This window comes from Pelecanus crispus, chromosome 17, assembly GCF_030463565.1.
Source record: "Pelecanus crispus isolate bPelCri1 chromosome 17, bPelCri1.pri, whole genome shotgun sequence".
NCBI lineage: Eukaryota > Metazoa > Chordata > Aves > Pelecaniformes > Pelecanidae > Pelecanus > Pelecanus crispus.
Genome location: NC_134659.1, coordinates 954,807 through 981,215, shown reverse-complemented (window position 1 = coordinate 981,215; position 26,409 = coordinate 954,807). Strand labels below are relative to the sequence as shown.

At 59.4% G+C, this 26,409-nt stretch overlaps 1 protein-coding gene across 2 annotated transcripts; it reads left to right on the top strand.

The window, feature by feature from the left end:
* The first annotated feature begins 7,862 nt into the window (after nt 1–7,862).
* Nucleotides 7,863–26,026, top strand: WNT2B (Wnt family member 2B). Of its 2 annotated transcripts, none has more exons than XM_075722210.1 (5): nt 7,863–8,026; nt 21,884–22,104; nt 23,774–24,051; nt 24,461–24,725; nt 25,797–26,026. In XM_075722210.1, exons 1-5 carry the CDS (start codon nt 7,863–7,865, stop codon nt 26,024–26,026), a joined length of 1,158 nt encoding a protein of 385 aa, XP_075578325.1. The 2 variants fall into 2 exon arrangements, with proteins under 2 accessions (XP_075578325.1, XP_075578326.1); XM_075722211.1 differs by lacking the exon at nt 7,863–8,026 and adding an exon at nt 16,723–16,738 and having other exon boundaries at nt 21,883–22,104.
* The last annotated feature ends 383 nt before the right edge of the window (nt 26,027–26,409 follow it).

The following is a 26,409-nucleotide window of genomic DNA, read 5'->3' as shown; positions in this document are numbered from 1 at the left end:
AGCTCTCAGCACCCGAATGGTTGTCAGCAGTTCTCGTTACACCTAGCAGCCATTTCCACTGTCCGCTGAAAGGGGACCTCAGCAGTTCGGAAGGGGAATAAAGGGCAATGCTGTCTCCCATGGGGATTTCGGGGAGGGAGGGTGCAGACCCCAGCTGGGAAGTAGTCAGGGCTCCAGAGGTCCCATCCCAGGCCCCGCCGGGAGCTGTGGTTTCGCAGCTCAGAGCAGCCTGGACACAGGCTGCTCTCTTGCTCGCTGCCTGCCTTTGTGGAGCAGCTCTCTGGGCAGGTTGTGTCTGCTCCAGACGGGCCTCGGACAGGAGACAGCCTGGAACAGCCACGCTGGATGCTTGGGAAAGGAGGAGGCTCAAGAAAGCATCGCCTGGCCCTGCAGCGGGGTGTGCCAGACCTCCCAGCGCTGCTCTGCGGAGGGTCAGCGGTGCCAAGACTGAAGGGGGACTCCGAGCAGGGGACCACGCCATGCCAGGATGCCAGCAACCACATCCCTCCTGAGAGCAGCGTGCGGATGCAAGGGGCTGCGCAGCACGGTGCAGCTGCGGCGAGGCAGCGCAGGAGCCGGGGTCCCCTCTGCAGCGCAGCCCGCCCGCATGCGGGGTGCTGAGCACAGCTCCGGCCCCTGCCCGCTGCCACCGCCACCTCCGGCTGCCTCCCTCCCTCCTCCGGCCGGTCAGGGGATGCTCCCAGCCTCCCCTCCGCACACGTGAATCTGGAACGCTGCTGCTGACCGATCCAAAAGGCAAGCTGAGCCTCCCAGCCCTTTGTTCGACTGCAGCCCTGCGATCGGCTCCTGCACATGCACCTCGTGCTGCAGAGAGCCCGTGCACGGGCTGCAGCAGGCTGTGGGAGAGGAGTTACTAATAGCCATGGCCTCACTGGCGCTGCCGCCAGCTCCGCGTAACGCCCGCTCCAGAGCGGACAAAGCTGGCGACTGCTCCTCACCATCAGCACAGCGGGGCTGAGCCCAGCCCGTGTCCCGCTCAGCCCTCGGGGGCTCGGGCACAGAAAGCCCTGACCCGCTGCAGGCACAGCACGCACGGCAGCTCTGCCCAGCGGGGCTCTGCCCCGTCCCGTCCCTCGCCCACCCACGGCTCCCAGGAGGGCCCGGCACCTCCCGGCACAGGCGGCCAGAAGCAGGCAGGGATGCTGCCTGTCCTCCTCCGGCTGAGCCTCCGCCACCCCCTGCCCGTCGGGAACCACATTTGAGAAACTGAACTTCATCCTTCCCCACGGGGCCGAGCAGCCCAGCGCTGTGCTGGCAGATGCCTCGCGCCAGGCAGCGAGCGGGCTTTGCAATAACCTGTTATCTGATCTGGAGTTCTCTGGCCTTTTGTCTCCCGGACAGTCCTTCAAGCCCATTCAGGGACTATGAGTCACTGAAGAAGCACTTAAAATCCATCCTCAATGATAAGGTTAGAGCTCTGTGTGGTGCATTTCCTGCCCTAGTTTGGAGTTATGCTTGGGCTCCCTGCACTTCCTCCCTTATTCCACCTTCTCCTTCTCCTTCCAAATTCCCCACCACGCTGAATTGCAAAACTGCGAGCAGTTCAGCGGACATTCATCCAGATCAGTGACTGCAGCAGGGCTGCAACAGGGAGCACGCAGCCGGGGAAGGTCGGGTCTGTGCTGTTCGCAGCAGGCCTGGGGAGGCACGGCGTTACCTGCTTCGAAGGGCACAACAAAAAGACATGGGAACTTCGATCACAAAAGCTGCTGCGATGCTGCCGCCAGCCCACGAGCAGCTCCTCCGCTCGCCCCGGGAGCTGGCAGAAGGTTCCAGGGCAGCTCGATCCCGCAGGGCTGCACACCGCGCTGGCAGCAGAACGGGCTCGCAACGTAAAAGAAAAGGCAACTCACGGCTGCTGAGCCGGCAAACCAGCCACGGTGCAATCAAGGATCTGGTCCCGCACGGCGAGCCAGGCTCGCTGTGTGAGTGGGTCAGCAGAGCCGGGGGGTTTCTCACCTCCAGCCGGGCGAACGTGAGCGCCTCGCCTGAGAGCCCCGGGAGCAGGCGAGCGCCGAGGGTGGGTTCGTGACAAGAGCCGTAAATCGTCATCACTGTCAGGCACTCGTCCGAACCGCATCAGCAGCTCAGCAGCATCCCCCTCGCTATCAGCTGCCTAGGATAAGAAATTTGCCTTACGTTAGTGAAATGATTATTCTTAATACTTAGACACTGATCACATTCCCAAGGAAAAGGAAACATAAATCCTTTCCTGCGCTGACAGAGACAACCCGCTAATTAAGCCTGGTCTTTCCAGCCAAAGCCCAACCAGCGTGTTTGTACAAGCTTTGCGGTCAAAGTATGTGCAGGATTTGGCCCTATTTCCCCACTTTTATTAATCACAGGAAAAATTCTCCATTTAGAAACAATGGTAGAGATATACCTGATAGGTTTTTTTCCCCTTGGCCACTTACCACTTGGCAACAGAGATGAAGTTCTGCCTTTGCATAACATTTTAAAACCTGTTTCTGTTCCAATTCAGAATCATCCACCTCAAAGTTTTCCAGGTTATCTGTAAAAGAAAACCCAGAGAAATGGATGGCTTGAAATGCTTCAACTGATAAACTCTAAATATATTATTCTAACTGTAATTTTGTTTTGCATTATAAAGTAGAATGGAAATGTTAACAATCATGGAACAAAAAGTCATTGGAAATGGGAAAGGTTGTTTTGAAAATGAAGAAACGGAACATTTTTGTGCCCTCGGGACCACTTTCCCTTTCCCCCAAAGCCTGACAGAGTTTCACAAAACATTTCAAATTTGATGTGCTGTGTTCTGGGGGGAGCCGAGCTGTCCCTGCCGGGGAGGGCGAGGAAGAACTCCAGGAGCGAAGAGAACAGCTGGAAACCCAGACGCGGCACACCAGTGCCACAGCGGTACCAGTCCCTCCAGCCAGGCTCCGGGTGCTCCCGCGCTGGTTTAGGCTCGGCTTTGGTGCTCCCAAGCCCCGTTTCAGCCTCTCCAGCAGCGTCCGAGGAGCTGGAGGTGTCCCCGCCGGCGCGGGAAGGCGGCCGCTCTGGGGGCGTGGGACAGACGCTCCACACCGCTCCGCTCCCGTAAAAACCCACCTCAAACCCTTGCCCGGTTATAAATAAAGCAGCCACTGACCTCGGAGATTTATCAGTGGGCCAGTGTCTCTGCGTGATGTCACCCTGTGTTTTTCCACAGGCCTGTCAAATCTCAGCCCTGTCTGATCTGCCGATGACAGCCGGGGCTTGCGCCTGCCAGACAGCACCGGGACGGCCACGGTCGGTGGGAGGGAGAAGCCGAGAGCGGAGGCCGGCAGGATTTATGGCCGGTTTCTCCCCGGCATGCTCTCCCGCGCTCCCCGCCGCACGCACAATACACAGATGCCTCTGGAGGATGATGGAAACCGGGGCTGCTTGGCGCAGCGTGGATATTTTTAGGTGTTATTGCGCCATTTCTGGCCTTCGGTGACTTTTATGACTAACACAGCTGGATTCACGGCAATCAATCTGAACCTGGTCGCTCGTGCACACCGAGCCGCCTTTCACCAGCCGAGAGGAGTCCGTCGGGCTGGCAGGCGGGGAAGGGAGGGATGGAGCCAGGTCCAAGCCGATGCTGTGGTGCAGGATGGGTCCCGCAATGGGAAATGAGCTCTTCCCAGGGCACCGCACCTGGCAAAGGCCTCCGGGAAGGCACAAAACCTCCTGGGTGGAAACCCGGCTCTGACATCAGGCAGGGTTTTAATTTCACTATTCAACCTTTCCCTGTGCTTGCAGTTGGACTCACTGCCCAAAAAGCCCTCCCACATCTACCTCTGGCTGGGCACCGGTGGGCACGCACGGGAGGGGAGACTGTCCTGGCGTTGTGTGTGCCCAGGCATCAGGGGAGGCCAACGGGTTACCCACACCACGTGGCTGCAAAGCCAGGCGCTGCATGCCCACACGGCAATTCATCAATTAATCTGAGAAGGAACAAAGCAATTAGCAGGGGATAGACTAACAGAGCATACGCCGTTGCTCTCCTAAAAGGGCTGGCTCGTGCCTGTTTGTTTGGCTCCTGTTTCTATGGTGGGGGAGGCTGTTAGGAAGGGTCAATTCATCGTTCTGGTTATTTGTAGCTACCCAAAATGTATTCTTAGCCTCTCAGACCTTGGCAAGATAGGAGCTAAGCGGGAACTGGTCGACCGTTGGGAGTTGACGCTCTTTTGGGGGATAAAAGACCTTCCTTTCATCACCAAGTGCTGAAGTTGTCAGGGTGCTAACCACACGGTCTCCTTCACCGAACCAGACAGACGCAGCTTGCAGAGAGCACTCGGCTCTCGTGGCCATTGTGTCCCGGTGCTGCCCCCCAGCAAGGAACCCCTTACCTGCCTCCAGCCAGCCTGGGACCGCTTCTCCCCGAGCATCCTCCTTGCTGCGAGCCGGGGGAACGCGGGGGCCCGGGGCCAGCTCTGCCAGCAGCGGAGCCCCTGGCGTGGAGCGGGACCTGCTCGCAAGCACAGCTCTCACCTGGGGCTCCGCTGGTGCCGCTGTGCCGGGCAGTGACGATGTCCAGCACCGTGTCCCCGCAGCGCCGAGGCCCTGCTGTGCTGTGGCCGCAGAGGGGACGAGCACACTGGAGGCTGTGCCCGGCGCTGCCCCTGCCAGCGTGCGGCCCCTTTGTGGTCCCTTCCGCACAAGTTCAGGAGCTTGGTTGGGCCACAGCGTCCATCCCAAAATAAGTTCCCAATAAATATGTTTATAACGGGGCTTTGTAGCCTCAGAAAATAGGTTTCCCATGAGGTCAGTGAGCCTGGCACTGAGGGTTATCCCAGGACAGCGATTTTTCCCCTTGGGGTTCCAGGCGGCTGCGATTATGCAAGGCTCCAAGTTATTCCTGGGGCTGCCACATGAAAGGTTAGCTTCCTAGCTGTGCCCAGCACGGGCATTTGGAGGTGCAGCAATCCCTCTGCAATCTCCGCTAGCTCTGCGTGCTCCTGGCGCAGCCCCAGCACCTGTGCCTGCACAGTCAAAGCAGGAATCCAGCGCTGCAGTGGGGGAGACAGCTGGGGAGGGAGAGCGACCGCGCCGCTCGCGGGGCAGAACACCCTCACCCACGGGAAGACGGCACGGGCAGGCAAGACCACCCTGCCTTCGCCTCCGGGAAAAGATGGGGAGACTTCTGCAGAGCAGGCGCAGACCTGGTACACGTCCCTGGCTTGCGAACCCTGCCCGACAGTGCCCCAAGCGCGCTGCAGGCTGGATGCCACCTACGGGGCAGCTCCTCGGGGCAGGGAATGCCACAGACCGTCCTCGCCTGCGCATTTCCTTACCCTGCGTTCCTCCCAGGGGTAACAAGAACTGTGCACTGTCCCTCTGCCCCTCGCCGCAGCGCGCAAGGCGTGACACCGGGCCTCGCAGCGGCTGCCCGGCGTGAGCAGCCGCCACCTTCAGCACCCAGAGCGAGTCTCCAGAGTGACCGACCTGCTAAGAAAATAGCGAGCTCATTCCTTTGAAGTTAATGAATCGTGAAAGGCTTTGAAAGCAAAGCCTTGTTTATTTACTCACCGCAGCTCATGTGGACGAAGCACCCAGACATCCTGAGCGCACTGCTAATTTGAATGAAAGATCAAATGCGAGTTCTCTGCCCGGCTGAGCCGCAGCTGGAGGAGCGTGCGCTGCCCCGGCCTCCCCACGCTCCGCTGCGAGTCACCGCGGAGTGCAGGCAGGCAGGGGAGAGCCTGGCACGAACCCAGGGAAGCCCCGGGACAGTCAGGTCTCGTGGAGGAGAGCATCAAAATAAGCAGCCAGGTTGACAGAGAAATTCAGCACGCTGGGCGCAAAGCTCTGTGAATCCTGGCCCAAGCGTGCCACTTCAACACCTGAATTCAACTGCGACCCCCCCCGCCCCGCAGACACCCACCGCCCTCCCCTCCCAGGGCTGGCACCGCTGCCTGCACCACTGCCTGCACCACTGCCTGCACCGCCTGCCTGTTGCCCGCATCCCGGAGCCAGTTACAGCCCGACCCAGCGGTCTCCTGCCCAGCACCATGTCACAGCCGAGGCCCGCACACCCAGAGGAACACCCGGGAGCGTGGCACTTGTCACCTTCTCCCCTCCCTTTCATGTAAGAGCAGGGTGCAGAGAACTCAGCTTCTTCTCTGTGAATGAAAACAAGCCAGGAGCAGAGAAAAGCCCATGAAATGGCAACAGCAGAGACCCCAGCACGCTATCTGCTGTGATACGTCTTCTAAATAAACGCACACCCTTCCACACGAGTCTATAAATACCGGCCTTTCCAGTGCAATGGCTTTATGAATAAGCTGTAATGCAGTATTCCATTTGGGCTCTCAGACAAAAGGACAGCACCCTACCAGCACCAGCTTTCTGTCACTGCAGTTTTCAGAAGTATAATTGGATTACAACCAACTGCGAGTTGCTAGTCCCAGTTTCTCTCCGGCCGGGGAAGTCACTCTCTGATCTGCGACAACAGGAATGGGAAGGAAAGAGCAGAACGGGCTGAGCTGGGCGGAGGGGAGGGGGCGGCTGAGGGCTCTGGCAATGCAAAAAAGGTCTTTGGTGGATAATGAGGTTTGCAATCCCGGTAAATAATTAGGCATATTGGGAAGTGCCAGCAATGAGAAGTTACCCATTGCAGCCTAATACCTGCTCACCTCCAGGGTGTGGAAGGACCAGCCAGCCAGGGACCACACAGGGAAGAGGGAGCTCCCAGGTAAGGGCTGGCCTTCACCAGCGACCGGCCAACAGTTTTAGGGCGCTGGAGGAAGCGGAGCTTAGAGCCAAGGGCAGCTCATCCGCCAGCTCTCCCTGTCCCGCAGGCAGAGGCACGGCGGAGGTGGGAGACCACACGCCACGCCACACCGGCACGAAGGGGTGCGGCGGGTGCTGGGACGCCGGCTGTCCCGGCGGGGAAGGCGGTGGCCCTCGCTGGGGACATCACCGCCCCAGGGAGCGCCTGTCCTAAGAGCAGCGCCGGTGCCCCCCGTCCCGCAGGCCGCTGCCCGCAGCTCCCCGTGCAGTTGCGGGGCTGCGTCGCCCCGACACCGGCGCCGAGACCCGCACGGCCGAGCAGCACCGGGAGCGCTGCGGGCGCTGCCTGCTCCTGCCCGCACCGGGGCCGGCGGGCGCTGCGAGGGGCGGCGGAGCCCAGGCGGGGCGCGGAGCCCCCCGGAGCCCCGCGGAGACCCCCGGAGCCCCCCGGAGCCCCGGCGGCCGTTTCCCACCCTGCAGTGACACCTTGCGGGGGCGAGCGCGGGAGGAGCCGGCCCCGGCCCCGCGCATCCCGCCGAGCCCCTTCCCCGGGCGGAGCCCGACGGGGCGGCCGCGGCCGGCGGCTCGTCGCGGGTGCGGGGGGAGCGGCCGCGGTGCGCGGCGGCGGGGGCAGCCCCACCGGCGGTGGGCAGGAGCCCGGAGGGGGCTGTCCGTCGTGCCCTTGGGGCGGTGGGGGTCGGTCCGGCCGGAGCGGCGGCTCCGCGCCTCTGACTCTGCCCAATGAGAGCCCGGAGCCCGGCGGGCGCTGTCAATATTTGGCCACGGCCCCCGCGCTCCCATCCCCAGTGCGCCCTCGCCCTCCGCGCAAGGACCTCCATGGCCCGGCCCGGCCCCGCGCCGCTCGGGGGGCGCCGGCCCCGCTGAGCGCCCCGGCCCGGGACCCCCCGGGGAGCCCCGGGGGAGCCCCCGCCGGCCCGGCCCGGCCCTGCCGCCCCCCGCCGCAGCAGCATGCGCCTGGCAGCGGGGGCCCAGCCGGGGCTCGCTCAGCAGCGCGGAGCCGGCAGCCGCGCCGCGGGGCCGTGAGGGGCAGTGCCCCGGAGGGGAGCGCGGGCAGGACCCCCCTCCCCGGTCATTTCTCCGTCTGGACCCCGCCCCGGAGAGATATGCTCAGCCCAAACCGCCTGGAAGCCTCTGCTGGGATTGCCGTGGCCCCCGGGCGTGCGGAGTGCGGAGCCTTCCCTCGGACGGCGGGCGCGGCCCCGCGGCTTTGCCTGCCCCTCGTCCTCCTCCTGCTCGCCCTGACGCCCCGCGCCGACTCCTCGTGGTGGTGAGTCCCGGGAGCGGGAGCTGCGCGGGGGCCGGGGATGGGAAGGGGATGGGGATGGGGAAAGAGATAGGGAAGGGGATGGGGATGGGGATGGGGAAGGGGAAGCCGATGGGGATGGGGATGGGGATGGGGAAGGGGAAGCCGATGGGGATGGGGAAGGGGAAGCCGATGGGGATGGGGATGGGGAAGGAGAGGGAGAAGCCGATGGGGATGGGGAAGGAGAGGGAGAAGCCGATGGGGATGGCGAAGGGGATGGGGGACCCCGGCCGGGGGCTGCGGCAGCGCAGCGAGCCCCGCCGTGCCGAAGGAGCCGGAGCCGGAGCCCAGCGCCCGACGTGCGGCCGTGGGAGCCCCGCACGGGGCAGCGGCAGCCGCCGGCCGCGTCGCGGGCCCCGGTGGCGGCGGGACGGGCTGGGGGCTCCCCCCCGGCTCCACCTGCGCGGCTCCGGCGGCGGCCCCGGCTCCCGGGGAAGCGCGGCGGGCGGAGCGCCCGGGGAGGGGGGAACCGGGGCCGGGGCTTTCCCCGGGCGCAGCCGCCACGCTGCTCCCCGGGCACCCCGCGCCCCGAAAGCGCCGTCTCCGCTCGTTTGCTCCCGGGGCCGGGATTCGCCGCGGGGACCCCCAGGCTCCCGCCGCATCTGCCGGGGAGCCGAGCCCCGCATGCCGTGACCCCCCCCGAAAGCCGTCCCCCCTCGGGCAGAGGCAGGGAGCAGGATTAGCCCCTCGGTGCGGCTCGGTCCTGGGAAGCGGCAGCCGCGAGCAGCTCCCCCGATCCGCCCTCTGCAATCCGGAGACCCCACCGGAGCTCCCAGATCCCTGCGGGCTGCCGCATCGCCCCGCGCGCTTGCGTTCCAGCGTCTCGTAAGCTGAGAAGTTGCTGCTCTCCCTCATTTGGATGAGATGAGGCTCTGTAACAGATAGCAATGATGCCACAGAAAATACCAGCCTTCTAGAAATTAATCTCCACCAGCCCCGATTCCTCTAACAATGAAAATTCATGTCTGCAGCGTGAGAGCAATTAGGAAAACAAGGACTGTGAAGTTTTCCAAGTGACCCCGTGCTGCTTCAGTAGTTCAGTAACTCTGGAGAAGAAAATAGTTTGCTGCAGAAAAGTTCTCAGTCTCCCCCACCCTATAAAAGTCTTCTCTAACCTTGTGGAAAACACTGTTTTCCACGCCAATCTCGTCATCATTAGCACATTGCAGTGGATGAAGCAGAACTTAATCAAATTCATCCCATCTGCCACCGAAAGAGAACGGTGGTTTCTGGAATTCCTCAACTACCGTGGAGCACATTGCAAGGGCCCTGGAGCACTTAATAGTCATGCCGATAACACAAGTATTCCTAGTGTTTGAGAGCGCGTCTGGGCGGGGGGCACTCGTGGCCACGCTGGCATCCCTGGGAGAGCGATTCCGCGGTGAGGGAGGCGAATGGGAAAGCCGCGGGGCTGGGAGGGAGCGGGGAGCCCAAGGGACGTGCCGCTCGGGCAGCGGGGTTGCAGCCAGGCACAAAAGGTGGATCGCGGCAGGAGCGACTTCTTCCAGAGGGTAGCACAGGCACGAGGGGGCATGGACAAAGCCAGCTAGCAAGACCGGTGCTGCTCCCGGCCATGCCCAGGGGAGATCTCCCGCAGCCTGATCAGCCCATGGGGAACTGAAATCACTGGGAGAGAACAGGAGCCACCGTCGGCGAGTATCAGGCTGATGGAAGCGCTGGCCTGGCTTCCAGCCGCCAGCTCTGCCCCCACCCATCAGGGCAGGCGAAGACAGGACAGCATCTGTGCGGAAGATGATGTTGCTGATATGCCAAAAGCTAAGGAAGGAAGGAAGAGTCTTAGGGCAGCAGAGAAGTTGGATTATTTCACTTCATTATCGAGGAGGCAAGGGAAGGGGAGGCTCGTTAGAGCTGAGGAGCGGGTGCACAGGGTAAAGCAGCTGGAAAAAGACGAGGTACGGAGTAGTGACAGCATCATCTGCCCAGAGCTGGGCAGTTCTGGTAACACACTTGGATGCTGGCTGAAGGGTGAAAATTCTTTCTTTAGGAGAGCGTGAAAAACACCTATTTTCCTTGCTGTTGTACCCCGCTTCTCCCCACAATGACTCCACCGCGGTGTCTGCCCTAACCCCAAGCGCACGCCTCTTCCCAACAAGCAGGAGGAAAACCAGCCACATTTTAAGCCACGGTAGCTGTGGCTTATTTGGAGGAAGCTAGATTTAGCTCCTGCAGCAGTTTGTGTTCTCAGCTTGCAGACTGACTCCCCGGCCGGCCGCTTCTCGTTGGAGGGAGAAGGGAGAGCGGGGGCAGCCCCCGGGGCGGCCGGGGCAGGAGCCCAGCCTGGGGCAGCCGGGGCCGGGCAGCTCGCCCGCACAGCCGGCCGGCTCCTCAGCCGCGGGGCAGCCAGGCACCATTCCTTTGAGCGTTTTCAGCAAGCAGAACTGGTCTCGGGGACCTTAAGTGCGTGACTTTTTTAAAAAAAAAACAAACAAGAAACAAACCCCAGAAAACCCCAAAACCAAAACATTAGAAACCAAACACATTAAACTCTAAAGTTCACATTTTCAATCGTACTTTCTCTTGTGTAGCCCAGAACATTCCGAAGAAAACCCTTCATTGAAGCGAGCGTTGTTCTGCTGGACGTGTCAGTTCTGATAAAATAGCATGTTTAGATGAAATTGTGTTTTACTGTAAATGGTTTCAACCAGCTGTGGTTTGGGAAAAAGTTATTCAGTGATTTACATAGGGTTCCAAGCACATCTTTAGCACTACTGATATTACAGTAAATACATTTGGTGGTGCATCATCGTTCCTTATTTTTATTATTATTGCCAAATTCTTCTAGGGATTCACACACAATAAACTTGTGGAAATAGAGGAAATGCTTCTCATTTTCAGAGTTGACTTTTAAAGTAGAGTAATAGAAAAAACTGGGTCAGTTCTGATCACAGTACATGGAAAGGAAATATCAACCAAATGTTTCTTCTAAACAACTGCAAATTATTAATTTTCAGTGACGTCAGGCATGGCCCGCACCGCCTCACAAAACTGCCAGGAATTGGTGAACTTTGGCGCTTGAAAAAGCGTCTGTGGGTGCATATGTGTGCGTGTGCATGTGCTTGGAGCACGTAGCGGCGAGAACAGCGTTGGCACGGGCGGAGGGGACGGGCTCGGGCCGGTGCGGTTGCAGCCGGCGGCGCTGCCCGGGCTCCGAGGCCGCCGTGACTAACAGCAGCAGCGGGCTGGCCGTGGCTGTGGGGAGCAGCATCCATGCAGAAATGCTCCCAAACTGTAAAGTGTTACTTAGCAACAAAATACCAGCTGAAACACAGACGGAAATTAAGAAGGAATGCAACGGGAAAATCCCTAAATCCCCTTTACACTTGAGCGCTCTCAGGTAGGGAGAACAGCATCGTCCGGGGCACGGCGGCTTTCCCTGGGCAGGCGCCTGCCTGGCAGGGCCGTGCCCCGTGCGCGCTGCGAGAGGACATCGGGCCCCGAAAGCGGCCTCTGAAATTCCTTCCGAAAGATTTGGAAGATTAGACAAATGTTGCTTATAAACATAAACTGTGCAATAAACAAACTTGGTGTAAATAACTAAGTAGAGTTTACTTGCTATTGAGAGCCCGGCTAGCTGCTCTGGTGTGGAAAGCCATTTTAAATTGAAGGTTTGGTTAAAGAAAAATGTACACAAAGCTGTATGCACACACCCCCCTGCACCCCACCCTCACACATACCCGCTTGCCTGCAAGCCCACATGAACCCCTCCAACCCCCAGGCGCACCAAATTCTCGTTAGCTAACTTGTTTATTGCTAACCACAGCCCTTGGAAACTACAAATATTTAATTTCATCTGGCATTGGAACAGATGGGAGGCATCAGGCTCCCAAAGAGATAAAACAAATCTGTGGAAGGAAGACTAACGCAAGCTTGGGCACGGGTCGGGAAGCGTGCAGGAGTCTGGCGGCCACGTGGGGCTCCTCAAGGCATCGGCGGGTTAGGGGGGCTCCTTGGGGAGCCGCTGCACCCCGGGGCACGATGCCCACACGGGCACCCTTAGGGATGCTCTAGGTACCGTGCGCCAGCTGCCTGCCTTGGCCTGGGAAGGAGGTCTGTGTTCACGGGCAGGGAAAACGCACCGAGGGCAGCTTGTGAAGCAAGAACGCCCATCGCGCTCTCCACGATAGAGCAACCCCAGGAGCTGGTGTCAAGCCCTTCCCGAGGGCTCGGCAAGGACACCCCTGCTGCAGGTGGAGAAGGGGATGTTCCCACCACGACGGGTAGGGAGGAGCAGCGTTCCCACAGCCGTGCCTCTCCGGGGTTTGCCGTGCATTTCCATCGCGACACCAGCGCTGGGTCCTGGTCCAGATGTAGCGGATGGGCACAAAGAGTGGTGGAAAAATCGAGCCACAGTACGCGTGGATATGGGAGAGAGGGGCTCATTTGAGCAGGCATCACACTGAGGTGTGTGGGAGGGGAAATAGCATCAATAGGAATGTTTGAAATTAAGCCAAGGGAAAGACAGCTGCATGGAGGAACCGCGCAGCCAGTCGGTGTAACCCTTTGGGGCGCGGGGGGATATCGCTGCCTCCCCTCCGTGCCAGTCGCAGAAGGGCAGACCCGCAGCAGCCCCAGGAGCGCTTCACGAGCAGAGGGTCTAGCAGCTTACGCGGCGGCTCTGGGGACTGCGTGTCCATAGCTCCTGACGCCACCCTACACCGCGGACAAAACTGGTTCCCTCCTCCGCGCGTGCCCCCGCTGCAGAGCAGCTCCTCACCCACCCGGTCTCGGCCCCAGGGCTGTTGCAGGCGAGGTACCGGGGGGACTCGTCATCTCAAAGGGGAGATGACGTGCAGCACAGCAGTGCTCGGGGCTCGGGGGGTCCCTGGGGGGCTCGCACCGGCTGTACGTTTGTTGTTGCAGAACGCTTTGCACGGCAATAAAAGCAGGAGGTCAGCGACCAGGAAGTCTTTATCCTGAGGCGCTCCACAGCTCCGGCTGTCCAGGCAGCCGCACTTTGAAAAATAAGTTTTAAAGTAACGTCAGACTGATGGGGAATGAACCCTGTGGCCTTTGCAGCAGCCCTGGTGTTCTTGGTTGGGGCGTATTGAACAGATGGGTTCTCTCAGTCACTCTGCGCCGTTATAATAATCCTAATTGTGTTTCTTAGTTCATTTTTCATTAGGGTCACTTTCACCTATAGGAAATCTTTCTTACAAAGAAATGCAGAAGAAAAAATCCTTCTGCTCTTCCAAACTCATTAGCTTTTGCTATTTACTAATACCGATTTCAGCAGTGCCTGCAGCCCACCGTGAGATCTGTGCTGGGCTGGGTCCTGTAGAAATACGCAGCCTCTGCTCTGAGCAGCTCGCACCCGACACACAAGATACGCCATGGACAAGAGGAGAATCATCCGTCCTACTTTACCCCCAGAGACTGTCTTAGACCCCTTAGCAAAGTGCTTTGACATTTTGGGAGGAAAAAAATTGATACTTGAAGCGTATTGTTGATGAGCAATTTGCATTGTATTCATACATAGCCAACAACGCCTCCAGGGAATAGCTTTCACCCAGCGCTGAGTGAGGTTTTGTCCCCTATTGCAGAAGGCACCGGAGTCCTTTTCTCCCTGTGCTTTCACAACATCCCACCTTCACCCCCTCTGGCTCTGCAGCAGCCCGGGCACTCACCCCACACACGTTCTGCGCACGCCGTATCTCACCTTTCTACCACAGCAAGCAGAACAGACCTCGATTTCCAGGTCACTCTCGATACAAGATGCCAACAGAAAACCTCCCGTGCCAGCCAAGGGGATGGCAGGGCGGTGCTGCCCTGCGCAGCGCAGGGCGCTCGTTTGGGTCCAGCTCCCCAGCACTGCAGCGTTTCCCGGACATTTCAGCCCTTCCCACAGAAACTGCACCCCACTGACTGCACGGGGGGGCAGGGAGACTGCAGAGAGGGGACCCTGACAGGGAACCAAAGGCGCACAACCTGAGAAAGGGTGACACACAAGAACAAAAACCCGATCATAGTGCAGAAAATGAAAAGCATGTACCTTGAATGGCACTGGTAGTGGCTCAGCATTATGATATTAAAAATTATTCAAGTGAGACTAACGCTCTCACCGTACAGAGTAGCGGCTCTAAGTGAGGAAATTAGGACTATTAATCATTCCAAGGCGTTAACAATTCCAGCAGTCCAGGATGGCCCCATTCCCGGTGGGGCTTAATAAAATACTCAGGGTTTATAATAATAAAATAATATCTCAAATGTCTATAGCACCTTGCAACCCAAAGTGCTTTGCAGTTGGCTCTAAATTGTCTGCCCACAGCCAGGGAGAGCAGGGGAAGGCAAGTGCATCATCCTTGGGAAGTATGCAAAGAACTTGAGGAGGTGAAATGCCAGGCGCGTTGGAATTTGCTCTTTATCAGGCAAAGAGGCAAGGATGTTGGATTTGATCCTATCTGAACAGGGTGTCTCCAATAGCTGCCTGGGGCTTTCCAGGCTCCCACCAAAATACAGACTTGGTGTCCATTCAGTGGGGCGGGAAGAGAACAGAAGCCAAGATCGTTTGGCACCCCAGCTGATCTTTCAGGACTCTCAAAGTGGTTACGAGAGCAATGGGGAGGTGAATCAGTTTTCCCAGGGGAAGGACTCCAACAGCTGCTGGTAGCACCAAGAAGCCAGACCATGCGCTCACCTCAAGCTCAGCAGCAGAGCTCTTGGAGCCGAAGTCAGCAGCGACAAGGCTCTATGCAGAACAAGCTCACGGCCCCAGCCTGCGGGACGGAGGGCACAGGAGCCTGAGCATCTCGCGCCCGAGGAGATGGGGACTGGGGCTCCGGCACCTGCGGGGCAGCACTGCCTTTGCCCAGCACTGATCCGGGAGAAGAGGCTGGAGGTGTCATTGCGGGCACGGCGCTTGGGCACACATTGGGTCAGAAAGGCACAGCTGGACCATGCTTCACCCGGGCACGGACAAGGGGAACTCGGGGGGTTTCACAGCACTCGGTTTGCAGAAAGACCTAGAGAAACCCCCAGTGCTGTAAGTGATGGTGGAGCCTGAATCAGTGCCGTGCCACCCCTCCCAGGGCTTCTTTTGGGAGCAGGCAGCGTTCGTGGTTGACCACGGCATGGCACAGCCAGGGGTGAGAGCAGAACCGGTGCCGAGGGGAACATCCCGAGCCGGGACTGAGCCCCATCACAGCTCAGCTCACGGGTGCCTGATGGCACCAGCTGGAGCTGTGGAGGGGCTCAAAGCTCAGTGTTTCTTCCAAACGGTGCTGAGGTTATTTGCCTGAGTAATATTAGGTGGGAGAGCTGCATGTGACAGGCAGCCAGTGGCCATCAGAGGATATTGAGTTGAGGCATGCTTAACATGGCCGGGAACAACACCTTGGAGTTTTTCTTGCTTGCTTGCTTGCTTTTTTGTTTTGTTGTTTTAAACGTGGTTTGGTGAAGTTCAGAGCCCCTGGGTGCTGCTCTGCACAGCACCACAGTGTGAGGCTGCCTGCATCTCTTCACTGCTGTAACAAAGGAGAGCGCCTGTTAGGAACCCCCGGGAGCAGGGGACATGGCTGGGGGTCCAGGGGTTTAAGCTGTCCAGATTGCCTTAAGCAAGTTGAGAGCACTCTGCGCTTGATGGGGAGAGGTAGTGTCAGGAAAGGCAAATTCTCAAGCTGAAAACCTGTTAGATGGGATGTCAGAGCTGAGCCTGCCGCCTGTGCCGAGACCCAGCTTCAGGTCAGAGTTGCATCTCGCCATGATTTCAAAGCCACCGAGCTGACCGCGTTCATGGTGCTGTGTCTGGCCAGAGCACCTCCAGCCCCCCCCGGGTGCTGCATCCCCCCCGCGCTTCTGTTCCTGCCCTGCTCTGCTGCTGAGCAAGGAGTTACAAACAGTTTGCAAAATGTTTTTGGGATCCTCGGGTAGAGAGAAGCCGCAGGAAGGAGAACGGTTACGCTGCCGTCGTTTTTTAGCCATTAACCCTCTCTGCATTGACAAGTGCAGTGACGAAGCCTCATGCCATGGCGCTCCGTGTGCCGCAGCGGGCAGTGGCAGCGGCAGCTGCCTGGGGGGGTTTGCCCTGCGCCAGGGAGCGGCCAGAGGCACCCAGAGCTGCCCCGGCTGAGCTTCCCCGTGCCTGGAGCCTGGCTCACTGCACCACCACAGCTGCTTGCACGGACATCCTTCTCCCAACGTATAGTTAACCTACGATAGTGATTTTAGTTAAGGTCATTTTGTATTAATCTAATTTTAAATTGTGCCTTTAATGGCATTGGTGCGACCTCATTTTCCCCACGGTGGGAACGTCCAACATTTCAGCAGCTGTTTTAATTCTAAAGCAGAGCACAAAAAATGAAAATTTTGAGATTTGCCCAAGAAGGGCAATTCCAAAAATGTCCGTTTTGAAGGAAAGTAATGCTCAAATAGGTTTTTCAATGCCATATAAAATGGTGCAAAATGAAATACTAGATACAGCAGTGTGCCCAGTACAACTTTAATTAGAAACTGAATTAGCGCACTAACGTATTTCTCAACCACACCTTGGCATTACGGAAAAGCAACAAACGAGAGCAAGTTCCGATTCTGCTTAATTTTACCCACTCCCATGAAATGCTTTCCTTTATTCAAAACCTCATTTTCCAAGAGATGTTTTCCACCCGATACCTACTAGTGAGTCCAGAACAGTGGCACGACCCCAGCTAAGCCCCTCCTGGTGTCGGCTCGCAGCGGGTCTCCGCGCCGCGGGAGGCAGCCGAGGCAGCCTCTCGGCAAAGCCAGGGCGCGTGGCCGGCACTGGAGGAGAGCAGCCCTGCTAACCGGGGAGCCGTACCCGCGCACCCCACGCCGACACGCCTGGGCAAAGGCTGATACCACGCGACAAGGCAAGCCCCGGGCTGGCACCAGGAGGAAACGCGGAGCTTTCCGCGGCCGCCGCAACAACTGCAGCCCCACAACGGCTGGTATTTCCTTGCAATGCTTGCCCCAGCCCTACGCGAAGCAAGCAGCAGCTGGGCATGCTGCAGAGATACGAGGCTTCACCTCTGCCGGGCTGACTTACCAAGTTCCTGGAGAAACGGCGTTTCGCAGGTGGCTGGCGACGGTCGGAGCTGGGTGCATGCAGGGGCTTCGCTGCTGTTGCCTCTTTGGGACCGGAGAGCTGCCCCCACAAACCACTGGGTCAGCCAGTAGGGTTTTAGCAATTTAACAAAATTACTGCCAACAGCAAAAATCTGGAGGTGCCCCAGGTCTATATTGCAGGGGGCTGGTTATTTATAATGAAAGGGAAACTGAATTCCCCTTTGCAGCATCTTCCTACTTTGATCTTCAGATCCATAGTTGCCTCTGACCACTGGTTCTGCAGAGCCGCCCCCGTACACGCAGCCTGGTGCTCCCGGGAGCCGGAGGAACCCCTCAGCAGCCGCACAGCCGGTTTGCTCGCCTGGCCGGGCTTACGCTGGCACGTTTGGGGCAGGCTGGCCCAGGCTGCTGGAGAGGTCTCCTTTCTCCAGCAGTAGAAGTTCCCATCTGCCTACTGCTACGGTGCCTGAGGCTCTGGCCATGCTCTTGATCTCCCCGCTGCTACACCTGGGGTCCGGTGCTTTTTCTGAGACTTTTGGTCTTTCCTATTAAAGAGCTCAGCAACTGGGAAGCTGCATATACTATGTTGGTGCCAAAAGCACAGTTTATTGATCCAGAAAAAAAGATTCCAGCATGGTGAAGATGGAGAAGGAGTGAGGCATACTGGGATCTGATCCTTGGGACAAGATGCAGCGGATCCCAGGAACTGGCAGCCCACATGGAACTACGGACATCCCCTCCTAACCCCCCGGGAACTGCATGTACATGGAAGAGAGCTGCTGCGGGTAGGAAAGCTCTGAGCTGTTGAGACTTTCGCCAGAGCAGTCTGAGCTGAGGGCAGAGACATGACATGGGCCACACGGTTCTGCGAGAGCACCCTGAGGAGTCTGCAAGTCCTTTGGGAAGCCGGGCAGGCTCTCGTGGGAAGCACGGGAGCAGGACACATACGGCACGGAGGCAAGCCGTGGAAGGGGGTTAGCACAAAACGCATGCTGCCAAGTAAATAGATGCGTCTGCCTCTGATTTGCATGTTTATCTTAGAAGCAATTTAGGTTTCTCCTTGTTTACAAGAGTCGAAGTCAGCAGACTCTTAGAACAAGAAAAACAACTGGGAGCCAACATGTGACAGTTGTCTCCTGTTCCCCCAATTCATCGGCATGCTGGCGCTCCCGGGCTGTTGAGTGAGCTCACTTCGGCTGCACCGGTGGATGCGTCCGTGCAGCAGATCACTTGCAGAGAGGAAAAAGGCAAGCGGGGAGCAAGGAGCGCTTTACCTCACGGGCTCTGAGAGCACTTGCCTTCGTGACACGAAGTCTCTGGCCTCTGCTGCTGTGCCAGTTGCTCCTTGCAGGGAACGGGGAGGGGAAGGTGGGAGGCAGAGGTCCAGTGCCACGCGTGGTAGCGCAGCATTTCCCACAGCACCGCGGCTCGCACCCACCTCCTGGCAGCCCAGCTCTGGGAGCAAATGGGAAACACACGCAAGCCTGCGGTTGCACGCTGATTTGCAAGAAGTAAACGGTGCAGCATCACGCGGCCAGAGGCCGTCGGGGGGATCGGTGCCAGCCCCTGCGCCTGAGCTGAGCAAAGAGCTGCTCTCAGCGAGAGGGCAGTGCCAGGGCTTTACAAGGCACTCCAGGAGGACCTCACAGGAGGCAGCATCCCATGGAACCCCATTTGACAGGGCGGGGGATCGTTATCCCCACATGCATTTAATTATTAACTCCCTGCCTCCCAGCTCCTCCTGGCTGCAGGCTGCCTGGCTCTCCCAGGCTGCTCCTGCCTCTCTCCTGACCCTGCTGAAGTCCAGGCCTGAGCAGCCTCCAGCATCAAGAGCAGTTCCCTCGCTTTTCTGAACTCAGGGCTTGGGGGCTTTTTCCTGCTGTACAATTGCAGATTCCCCAAGAGGACAGGATCTCTCAGAAATTTGCTGCTTCCAGCACAACTTCATTTTTTAAAAATGAAGTTCTGATAAGGCAGCTGGGGACTTCTCAGAATATCCATTGTCTTTCCTATTTCAGTGTTTTTAAAATGTCATAGATTTTTAGAAATAAAATTGGAAGGGATGCTTTAATCAATCCAAAACAAATGTTTGGGTTTTTTCCCTCCCAAAATTCTGCTTGGCAGAATTTTCTGATGTTCCCCGTCTCGCTCCATTTCAGAGTAACTGAACCCAACTGGAGCATTTCTCACGAAATGGAACATCTTAGTCTCGCCGAGATAACCGCAGCCTTTCCAAGACACGTGAGGAATTTTCCCCCCTTGTTGTGCTGTGCCACTTTGCAACACCACAGCAGTCGTGGGGCAGATTTCAGTACCTGATTTCCGATGGAGGCTTGTAGGTACCGCAGCAAATACGCTGCTTGTTTGCAGCTGCAAGCAGAGGGAGATGCAGCCACTGACCCCGGCGGGGGTCTGGGACCCTGCACAGGGAGGTGCTCCCTTGGCCGTCGGTGCCCTTCACCCTGCTCTCCTTCCACTTTCTCCTGCTGATAACGATTGCTCTGATCTGGGTATTTGGCAGGAGAATTAACGAGAAGTAATTAGCTCAGTGTGAAAAAGGGAGTGCCTGGTGTTTATCTTGTCTGGAGGGTTTTCCTTGATCTCAGCCTCCCAGGGGATGCTGTTAGTGCTTTATCTGCCGGCTCTCCGCCGTGGAGGCAGCTCCTCCATGCTGCCGGCGCGGCTCCCCGAAGCCAGCCCTGCTTGCTGCCCGCCGCCGTTACCAAAGACCAGTGCCACAGCTCACCAGCGCCGGAGGTGGACAGGGGATGGGGTCCCCGCGAGGTCCCTGGTGCGGTGGTCCATCAAAGAACGTTTTACCTTTTCCAGCTTTCCCCCCATCGCTCTCCTCCAGCGAAGAGGAGCTTTGGTTACCGCTGCAGCCTCCGTCCTGCAACACCGCTGCCTCCCGGCAGCCTTGGCCCCGCTCCTGGCAGCGCAGGCAGGGGCACGTCAGCCGTCCCCATCCTTGCTGGGATCAGGCAGGCTGGGCAGAAGGAATTCAGGGCCGGGGTACCCGAGACCGCTGGCCTGTGCCATCGTCCAGCTGGTGGGATGTTCCCCCGCCCTGCTCACCGCGGGAAGGAAGCAGCCGCTCTTGCAGCCCAGCACGAGCGAGGCAATTAAACGCCTGCAGTCGGCATTGCTCAGCGAGCTCCTGTTGGCTTTTCTTTCCTAAACGGCTTCCGCCATCTCCCTCGTCCCCCCGCTGCAGGATGAAAGGCTGATGAGCGAGCCTCTGAAAGCAATGCTCGCTGGCCTTCGGAGTCGGGGCTTGCAAAGCCATGGGGAGCCGGGTTTATTATCCTCAGCTCCAGCCTGAGATGACCTTGTGCTTCTGCCAGCATTTAAACAAAATACTTTAAAAGAGGGAACAGATCCCATTGCTTTCTGTGCTTGCAGGGCTTTCCTGAGCCTGCGAGCTCTCTTCTCTGGGGCTGATAGAAGTGATAGAACATGGCCAGAGAGAGACAATGAAATATTGCCCAAGCTTATTGCTTTTTATTATTATTAAAGGGAGGTTCTTACTTCCAGTCTGGGGGGTTGAAAAATTTGAATCCCACCCAAACCTCATCTGTTCCAGCCAGAATCGCAGCTCTGCGCTCTGTGGCAAACATCATTCTCCGGCACAAGCAGCCACTGCCGGGCTGGGGCGAGCGGGCGGCGCAGGCAGGGGCTGACCGGGATGGAAAATTCCATGTTGCCGCCATTGTCCGGGCTGGTGCGAGGCTGCAGAGCTCGGGGTCCCTCCCCCGTGTCCGTGGAAAGCTGCCCGTGGGGCTCAGCCAGGCTCTACCAGACTGTTGTTTGCGCATTGTCTTTCTGCTCCCAGCTCCCGCCCTCTCCCCACGGCCGCAGGGAGGGGACCGGGATACGGGCAGGGTACAGGCAGGACAGGAGGCACAGCGTAGTTCTCCCAGTTACCCAGCTTCAGGGCACGATCATAAATGTTTGCCAGTGCAGGAGATGCACAGAGAGGACCAGGCAGCCGGGGATCAGTGTGAACGAGGACTGCAGCAACAAGAGGTGAAGCCTGCTCCTCTTTCTCCCCCACCCGAGTGCCTTTGCCGTGGCCCGTTGTCCCCACGGTGTGCCCCAGCCAGTGTCCAGGCAGGAGGCATTGCAGAGCCTGTGCCGGCCGTGCTGCTCTCAGCTGGGCTCCATCCTGCTGCGCTCAGCAGGGCCGGGCTGCAGAGCAGGGCTGGGATGTAGGGAAGAGGGTGGGAGGGAGGTTTTACACATCAGCAAGTTCCTCCGCTGCTGCCCCAGGAGCTCACAGAGAGCTCGGGCTCTCGGGGGCATGGGCGCCACGACTGACAGCACCCATAGCTGGCTGGCTCCTGGGGGAGATGGGCTCCACAGGGCCCCTGCTCCCTGCCGCAGCGATGCTCAAGCAGAGCTTTGCCCGCCCCGGGCTGGTGGGGCTCGGGATTATTTTGTTAAAGACAAAGACCAAAGCCCAGTGGCTGTGGTGGCTCAGCAGTGCCCTGTCCCTGCATCCTGCCTGTCACAGCACCAGGCAGCCTCGCTGCACTCAGCAGCATGCTCCACCGCAACCCTGGCTCGCCCACACCGAGGGGATGCTGCAAGGAGGGCACGCCGCTGCAGGGGGAGGCCCTCAGCAGAGCCCAGAGCAGCTGCGACGCAGCTGGAGAGAGAAGAGGGGAAGGTGGGCTTCAACATGAGACACCCTCACAGCAGGGGGAGCACCCGGGGAGCCAGAGCCCTGCACCTTCCCGCTATGCGGGCAGCGTGGTAACGCGGCACCGTTCTCTCTCACAGGTACATCGGGGCGCTGGGCGCGAGGGTGATCTGCGATAACATACCCGGGCTGGTGAACAAGCAGCGGCAGCTGTGCCAGAGGTACCCCGACATCATGCAGTCGGTCGGGGAGGGAGCCAAGGAGTGGATCCGGGAGTGCCAGCACCAGTTCCGGCACCACCGCTGGAACTGCAGCACCCTGGACCGGGACCACACCGTCTTCGGCCGGGTCATGCTGCGAAGTAGGTTCTGCCCCATCCCCTTCCCACTGCCGCGTGCCTTGTCTCCCTGGGAGAGTCTCTCCTCGCTGGGCTGCCGTGCCCGGTGGCTTGGATTACTCCCTTAGGAGAGCTTTGCCTTTCCCTGTAAATTAATCAAGCAGTAATGGGAGCAGAGCACTGCGTTTGGAATAGCTGCACCAGATGAGATGGAGCAGGGGGAGCACTGGGGGAGAAGGGGGAAGGAGGAGACACCTCCGGAGAACAGGCTCATATGTAAACAGTAATGGGATATATAAATATTTGGAGAGCAGGGTTGGCCAGGACTCAGCCGTTCACGTGGGAACTGGCTGTTCCCTTGCATGGCAAGGGAGGCAAGGCAGAGCCGCGGCTCCAGTCCTCGCTTCGGGCTCCAAGGTGGAGGAGGACCACAGCTACGGGGCGGCCACCAGCCCTGCACCAACAGCTGGGCACAGAGCCTGCCCGGGAGGGACCTTCCAGCTCCAGGTGAGGGACGGATATGACACAAGCAGGGATGTACCCAAGGAGCCAGGAGGAAAGGCACGATGGGGACAGGGACAGGGGTGGTTCCAGAGCAGGAGCGGCATCGTGGGCTCCAGCCGCCCCTGGGAGGGCTCCGGCAGCGAGCAGACCCCGGGAGCCGGCACGAGTCCTGGTGCAGGCAGCAGTGCTGCGGGACAGATGCTGCCGTGCCCCGTGACGTGCCGGGGCGCATCCAGCCACGCGGCCTCCAAATCAAAGGTGGCTGGGAAGAGCCTTTCTACGCGCCAGGAGCGGCTCATATGGAGGACATATGAGCACCGGCGGCGGGAGCCGGGGAGCGGGGGGCTTGCTCCCAGCTGGCGGGGGGATGGGGCGGCTGCCCGGCGGGGCGGACAAGCAGCGGTGCCTGCAAGCCAGACCCCCGGAGAGGAGCTGGCTGGAGGGAAGGGGGCTGCAAGTGCCGGGACGCAGCACTCACCCTGCCATGCTGCAGCCTTGCCCGGTCTCAGCCTCTCCATCCCTGCGACGACACCTTTACTCCCACCCGCATCCTCTCCTGGCAAAGGACAGGGAATGATGAAAGCTCCTCGCCACAGCCCCATCCTGCGAGGCCCAAAGAGAGCTCTGCTCCCTTTGAAGTTCCTTTCAAAGGCTCTCAAAATCAAGACGAACGTGGTTTTAATTTGCAGCTTCTTTTACAGCATTATAAAAACAGCTGCGAACTTGAACCAGAGACATAAAATAGCAGGCAGCACGCTGTGCTGCGCGGGGAAAGCCGAGCCCGGCCGGAGCTGCCACCGGCTCCCGCGCTCAGCGTCGCCCCGGGAGGGAGGCAGCCCCGGCCGAAGGGTGCTGGCTGGTCCTGCAGGTTCAGCACTGGTGGGCACCCGCACGGCCCCTGAGCCACGGGCCAGCGAAGGGGACCGGTCAGGCAGCCCCAAGAGCACCCAAAGCTGCTGAGCCCCGAGGCTCAACATGAAATTCTCCTTAGTCTGAAAGGCACCAGGGAAGCGGAGGCTGGACTCGGTGGCCAGCAGAGATGGCTGGGCTTGGCTTACCTGTGTGCGGGATGGCCTCGCCCCCAGCTGCGAAGGTGCTGCCGCACGGTGCCCTGCTCCTCGGTGGGTGGCGGGCGCCCGGCACAGCCCGGCACACTCACTCCCCATCCCCGTTTCTCTCCCTGCGGCAGGCAGCAGGGAGGCCGCCTTCGTCTACGCCATCTCCTCGGCTGGAGTGGTCTACGCCATCACACGGGCGTGCAGCCAAGGGGACCTGAAGGCCTGCAGCTGTGACCCGCTCAAGAGGGGACGCTCCAAGGACGAGCGTGGGGAGTTCGACTGGGGCGGCTGCAGTGACAACATCAACTACGGGATCCGGTTTGCCAAAGCCTTTGTGGACGCCAAGGAGAAGAAAGTGAAGGATGCCCGGGCGCTGATGAACCTGCACAACAACCGCTGCGGGAGGATGGTGAGTGCAGCCCCCGCAGCCAAGCCCTGCGCCCGGCCAGCCGCCCCACCGGGACCTCCCGGCAGGGGAATGGGCAGCGGGAGCGGCTCAGGCATAGGAGCAGGGTCCCGGTGCAAACAGGGGCAGGACACTGCCCTGCCTTCCCGATGCCCCCCTGCACGCTCTGCCCGGGGAACGGCCCTGTGGGAGTGGCAGGACCCTGCTTACCTTTGCCCGCAGCACGTGTCCTCGCTGACGCTGGCATCAGCGACGGTGGGAACGCGTCCTCTGTACGCGGCACCCCTCTCTGTTAGGAGCCCCATCCCGCACAGGCGAGGGCTGATAAGCCGCACCAGGGACAAGCAGACCCAGGCACGATGTCCGATGGCCAGGGTGACCGCCGGTCCTCACAGCATCCCTCTTCCCACAGGCCGTGAAGCGTTTCCTGAAGCTGGAGTGCAAATGCCATGGGGTCAGCGGCTCCTGCACACTAAGGACTTGTTGGCTGGCAATGTCAGATTTTCGAAAAACGGGGGATTACCTAAGGAAGAAATACAACGGGGCCATCCAGGTGACAATGAACCAGGACGGCACTGGCTTCATGGTGGCCAACAAGAACTTCAGGAAGCCCACGAAAACAGATCTGGTGTATTTTGAGAACTCACCTGATTACTGCGTGATGGACAAGTCGGCAGGTAAAAACCAAAGCTCCAGTCGTTGCCCAAAAGCAGCTCCTCCTCCCCTGCTGACAGGCCAGGAGCTCCCAGCTAGCCCAGCCTGGCAGGGCTGCTTTGGGACATCAGCTCGCCCACCGAACCCGGCTGGGGGTTGCGCTGTGCGGGGTCACCCAGGCCCTCAGCGGGTGTGGGGGCTTGCTGGAGCACCTCGCACCAGCGCAGACAGGACTGGGTTTGTCCAAAATCCCCAGGCTTTACAGCGAAGGTCCAAACCCATCAGGCTTCTCGTAATGAATGTAGCGCAGTGTTTCCTCAGAGCCTTTCTCCTGCAGAGCAAAGCTCCCTTAAATAGGCAATAAAGAGCCCGGTTAGCGCGGCAGGCTGCCGGCTTCTCCTCCGAACACAGCCCGAGGCTGGGATGAGAGTGGGGAAGGCGGCGTCAGGGCTGCTCGGCTCCCGCAGAGATCAATGGTTTCCCAGCCTGGAGCATCCCTGGGTCGGGGGTTCACAGTAGCCGTGGGGGCTCGGTGGGGAAGGCAGCACGTGCTCCCGCTGCCCTTCAGTGAGCCCTTTGCCCGAGCAGGGGGGCATTTCCAGCTTTGCCAAGCTGCAAAGCCCGGCTCAGCGGGCGTACACCGGGCCTCCCCCGGCACAGAGCCCGGCTCAGCGGGCGTACACCGGGCCTCCCCCAGCACAGAGGGACTGCACGGAGCCCATTCCCCCTGCTCTCACGCTCTGGGCAGCAGCGGGTGCAGGCTCCAGCAGCGGGTGTGGGGAAGGGGCCGTGCAGAGGGTCACCAAAGCTGCGTCCCTGGCCAGGCTCACTACCCACGCTGCAACCTGCGCCCTTACCAAAGCGAGCACAGGCTCCGCAGCGGGCGCCCAGCCTTTGGAGACCACGCTGTGGCATGTGCTGTGGCAGAAACGACGAGATTTGACCACTGCTAAGGCAGTCATATCCCAGGTCTCCACTGCAGATGGTCGGTGCCCAATCTCACCACTGCCAACAACCGCGGGGCAGGGGGTGGGGGAAGCATTTGAACAGGGTGGAGGAGGAACACCCTGACCCGCTCTCGCTTCCTTCTCCAGGCTCCCTGGGCACGGCCGGTCGCGTGTGCAACAAGATGTCCCGCGGGACGGACGGCTGCGAGGTGATGTGCTGCGGGAGGGGGTACGACACCACGCGCGTCACTCGCATCACCAAGTGCGAGTGCAAGTTCCACTGGTGCTGCGCTGTGCGCTGCAAGGAGTGCGAGGACACTGTGGACGTGCACACGTGTAAAGCACCGAAACGGGCCGAGTGGTTGGACCAGACCTGAGGAGACGGGAACACAGAGGGAAGAATCCACTGCCACCCCCCCTTGCAATTTTTAAAAACCCTGTGCCCTGAGGGCCATGACATTCTGGGAGCTGTAGTTCAACTTGCATGGCTTTTATTTAATTAATTCTGCAAAGCACTAAAGAAAGGACTACACTTCCCAGGAGGTACTGTGGACCCTTCTATTTGCTCAGCAAAACTAATCCCCTACCTAGGAGGAGTCTGCAATCCTTGCTTAAACTGTGAAACTGCCGTTGCCCGTTGTTCTCTTTGCAAAGGGACGATGCAACCGAGACGGACTTGGAGGACCAATCATCTGGATGCGATGGCTGAGGAAACCTGCACCTCCCCAGAGAATTTACATTGCGGTAAAGTTTCACCGGC

Excerpts from the sequence above, each read along its gene's own strand:
- WNT2B (XM_075722210.1), top strand. The coding sequence starts at position 7,863 with ATGCTCAGCCCAAACCGCCTGGAAGCCTCTGCTGGGATTGCCGTGGCC. Across the intron at positions 22,105-23,773 it reads CGGCCGGGTCATGCTGCGAA|GCAGCAGGGAGGCCGCCTTC; the intron begins GTAGGTTCTGCC and ends TCCCTGCGGCAG. Across the intron at positions 24,052-24,460 it reads ACAACCGCTGCGGGAGGATG|GCCGTGAAGCGTTTCCTGAA; the intron begins GTGAGTGCAGCC and ends CTCTTCCCACAG.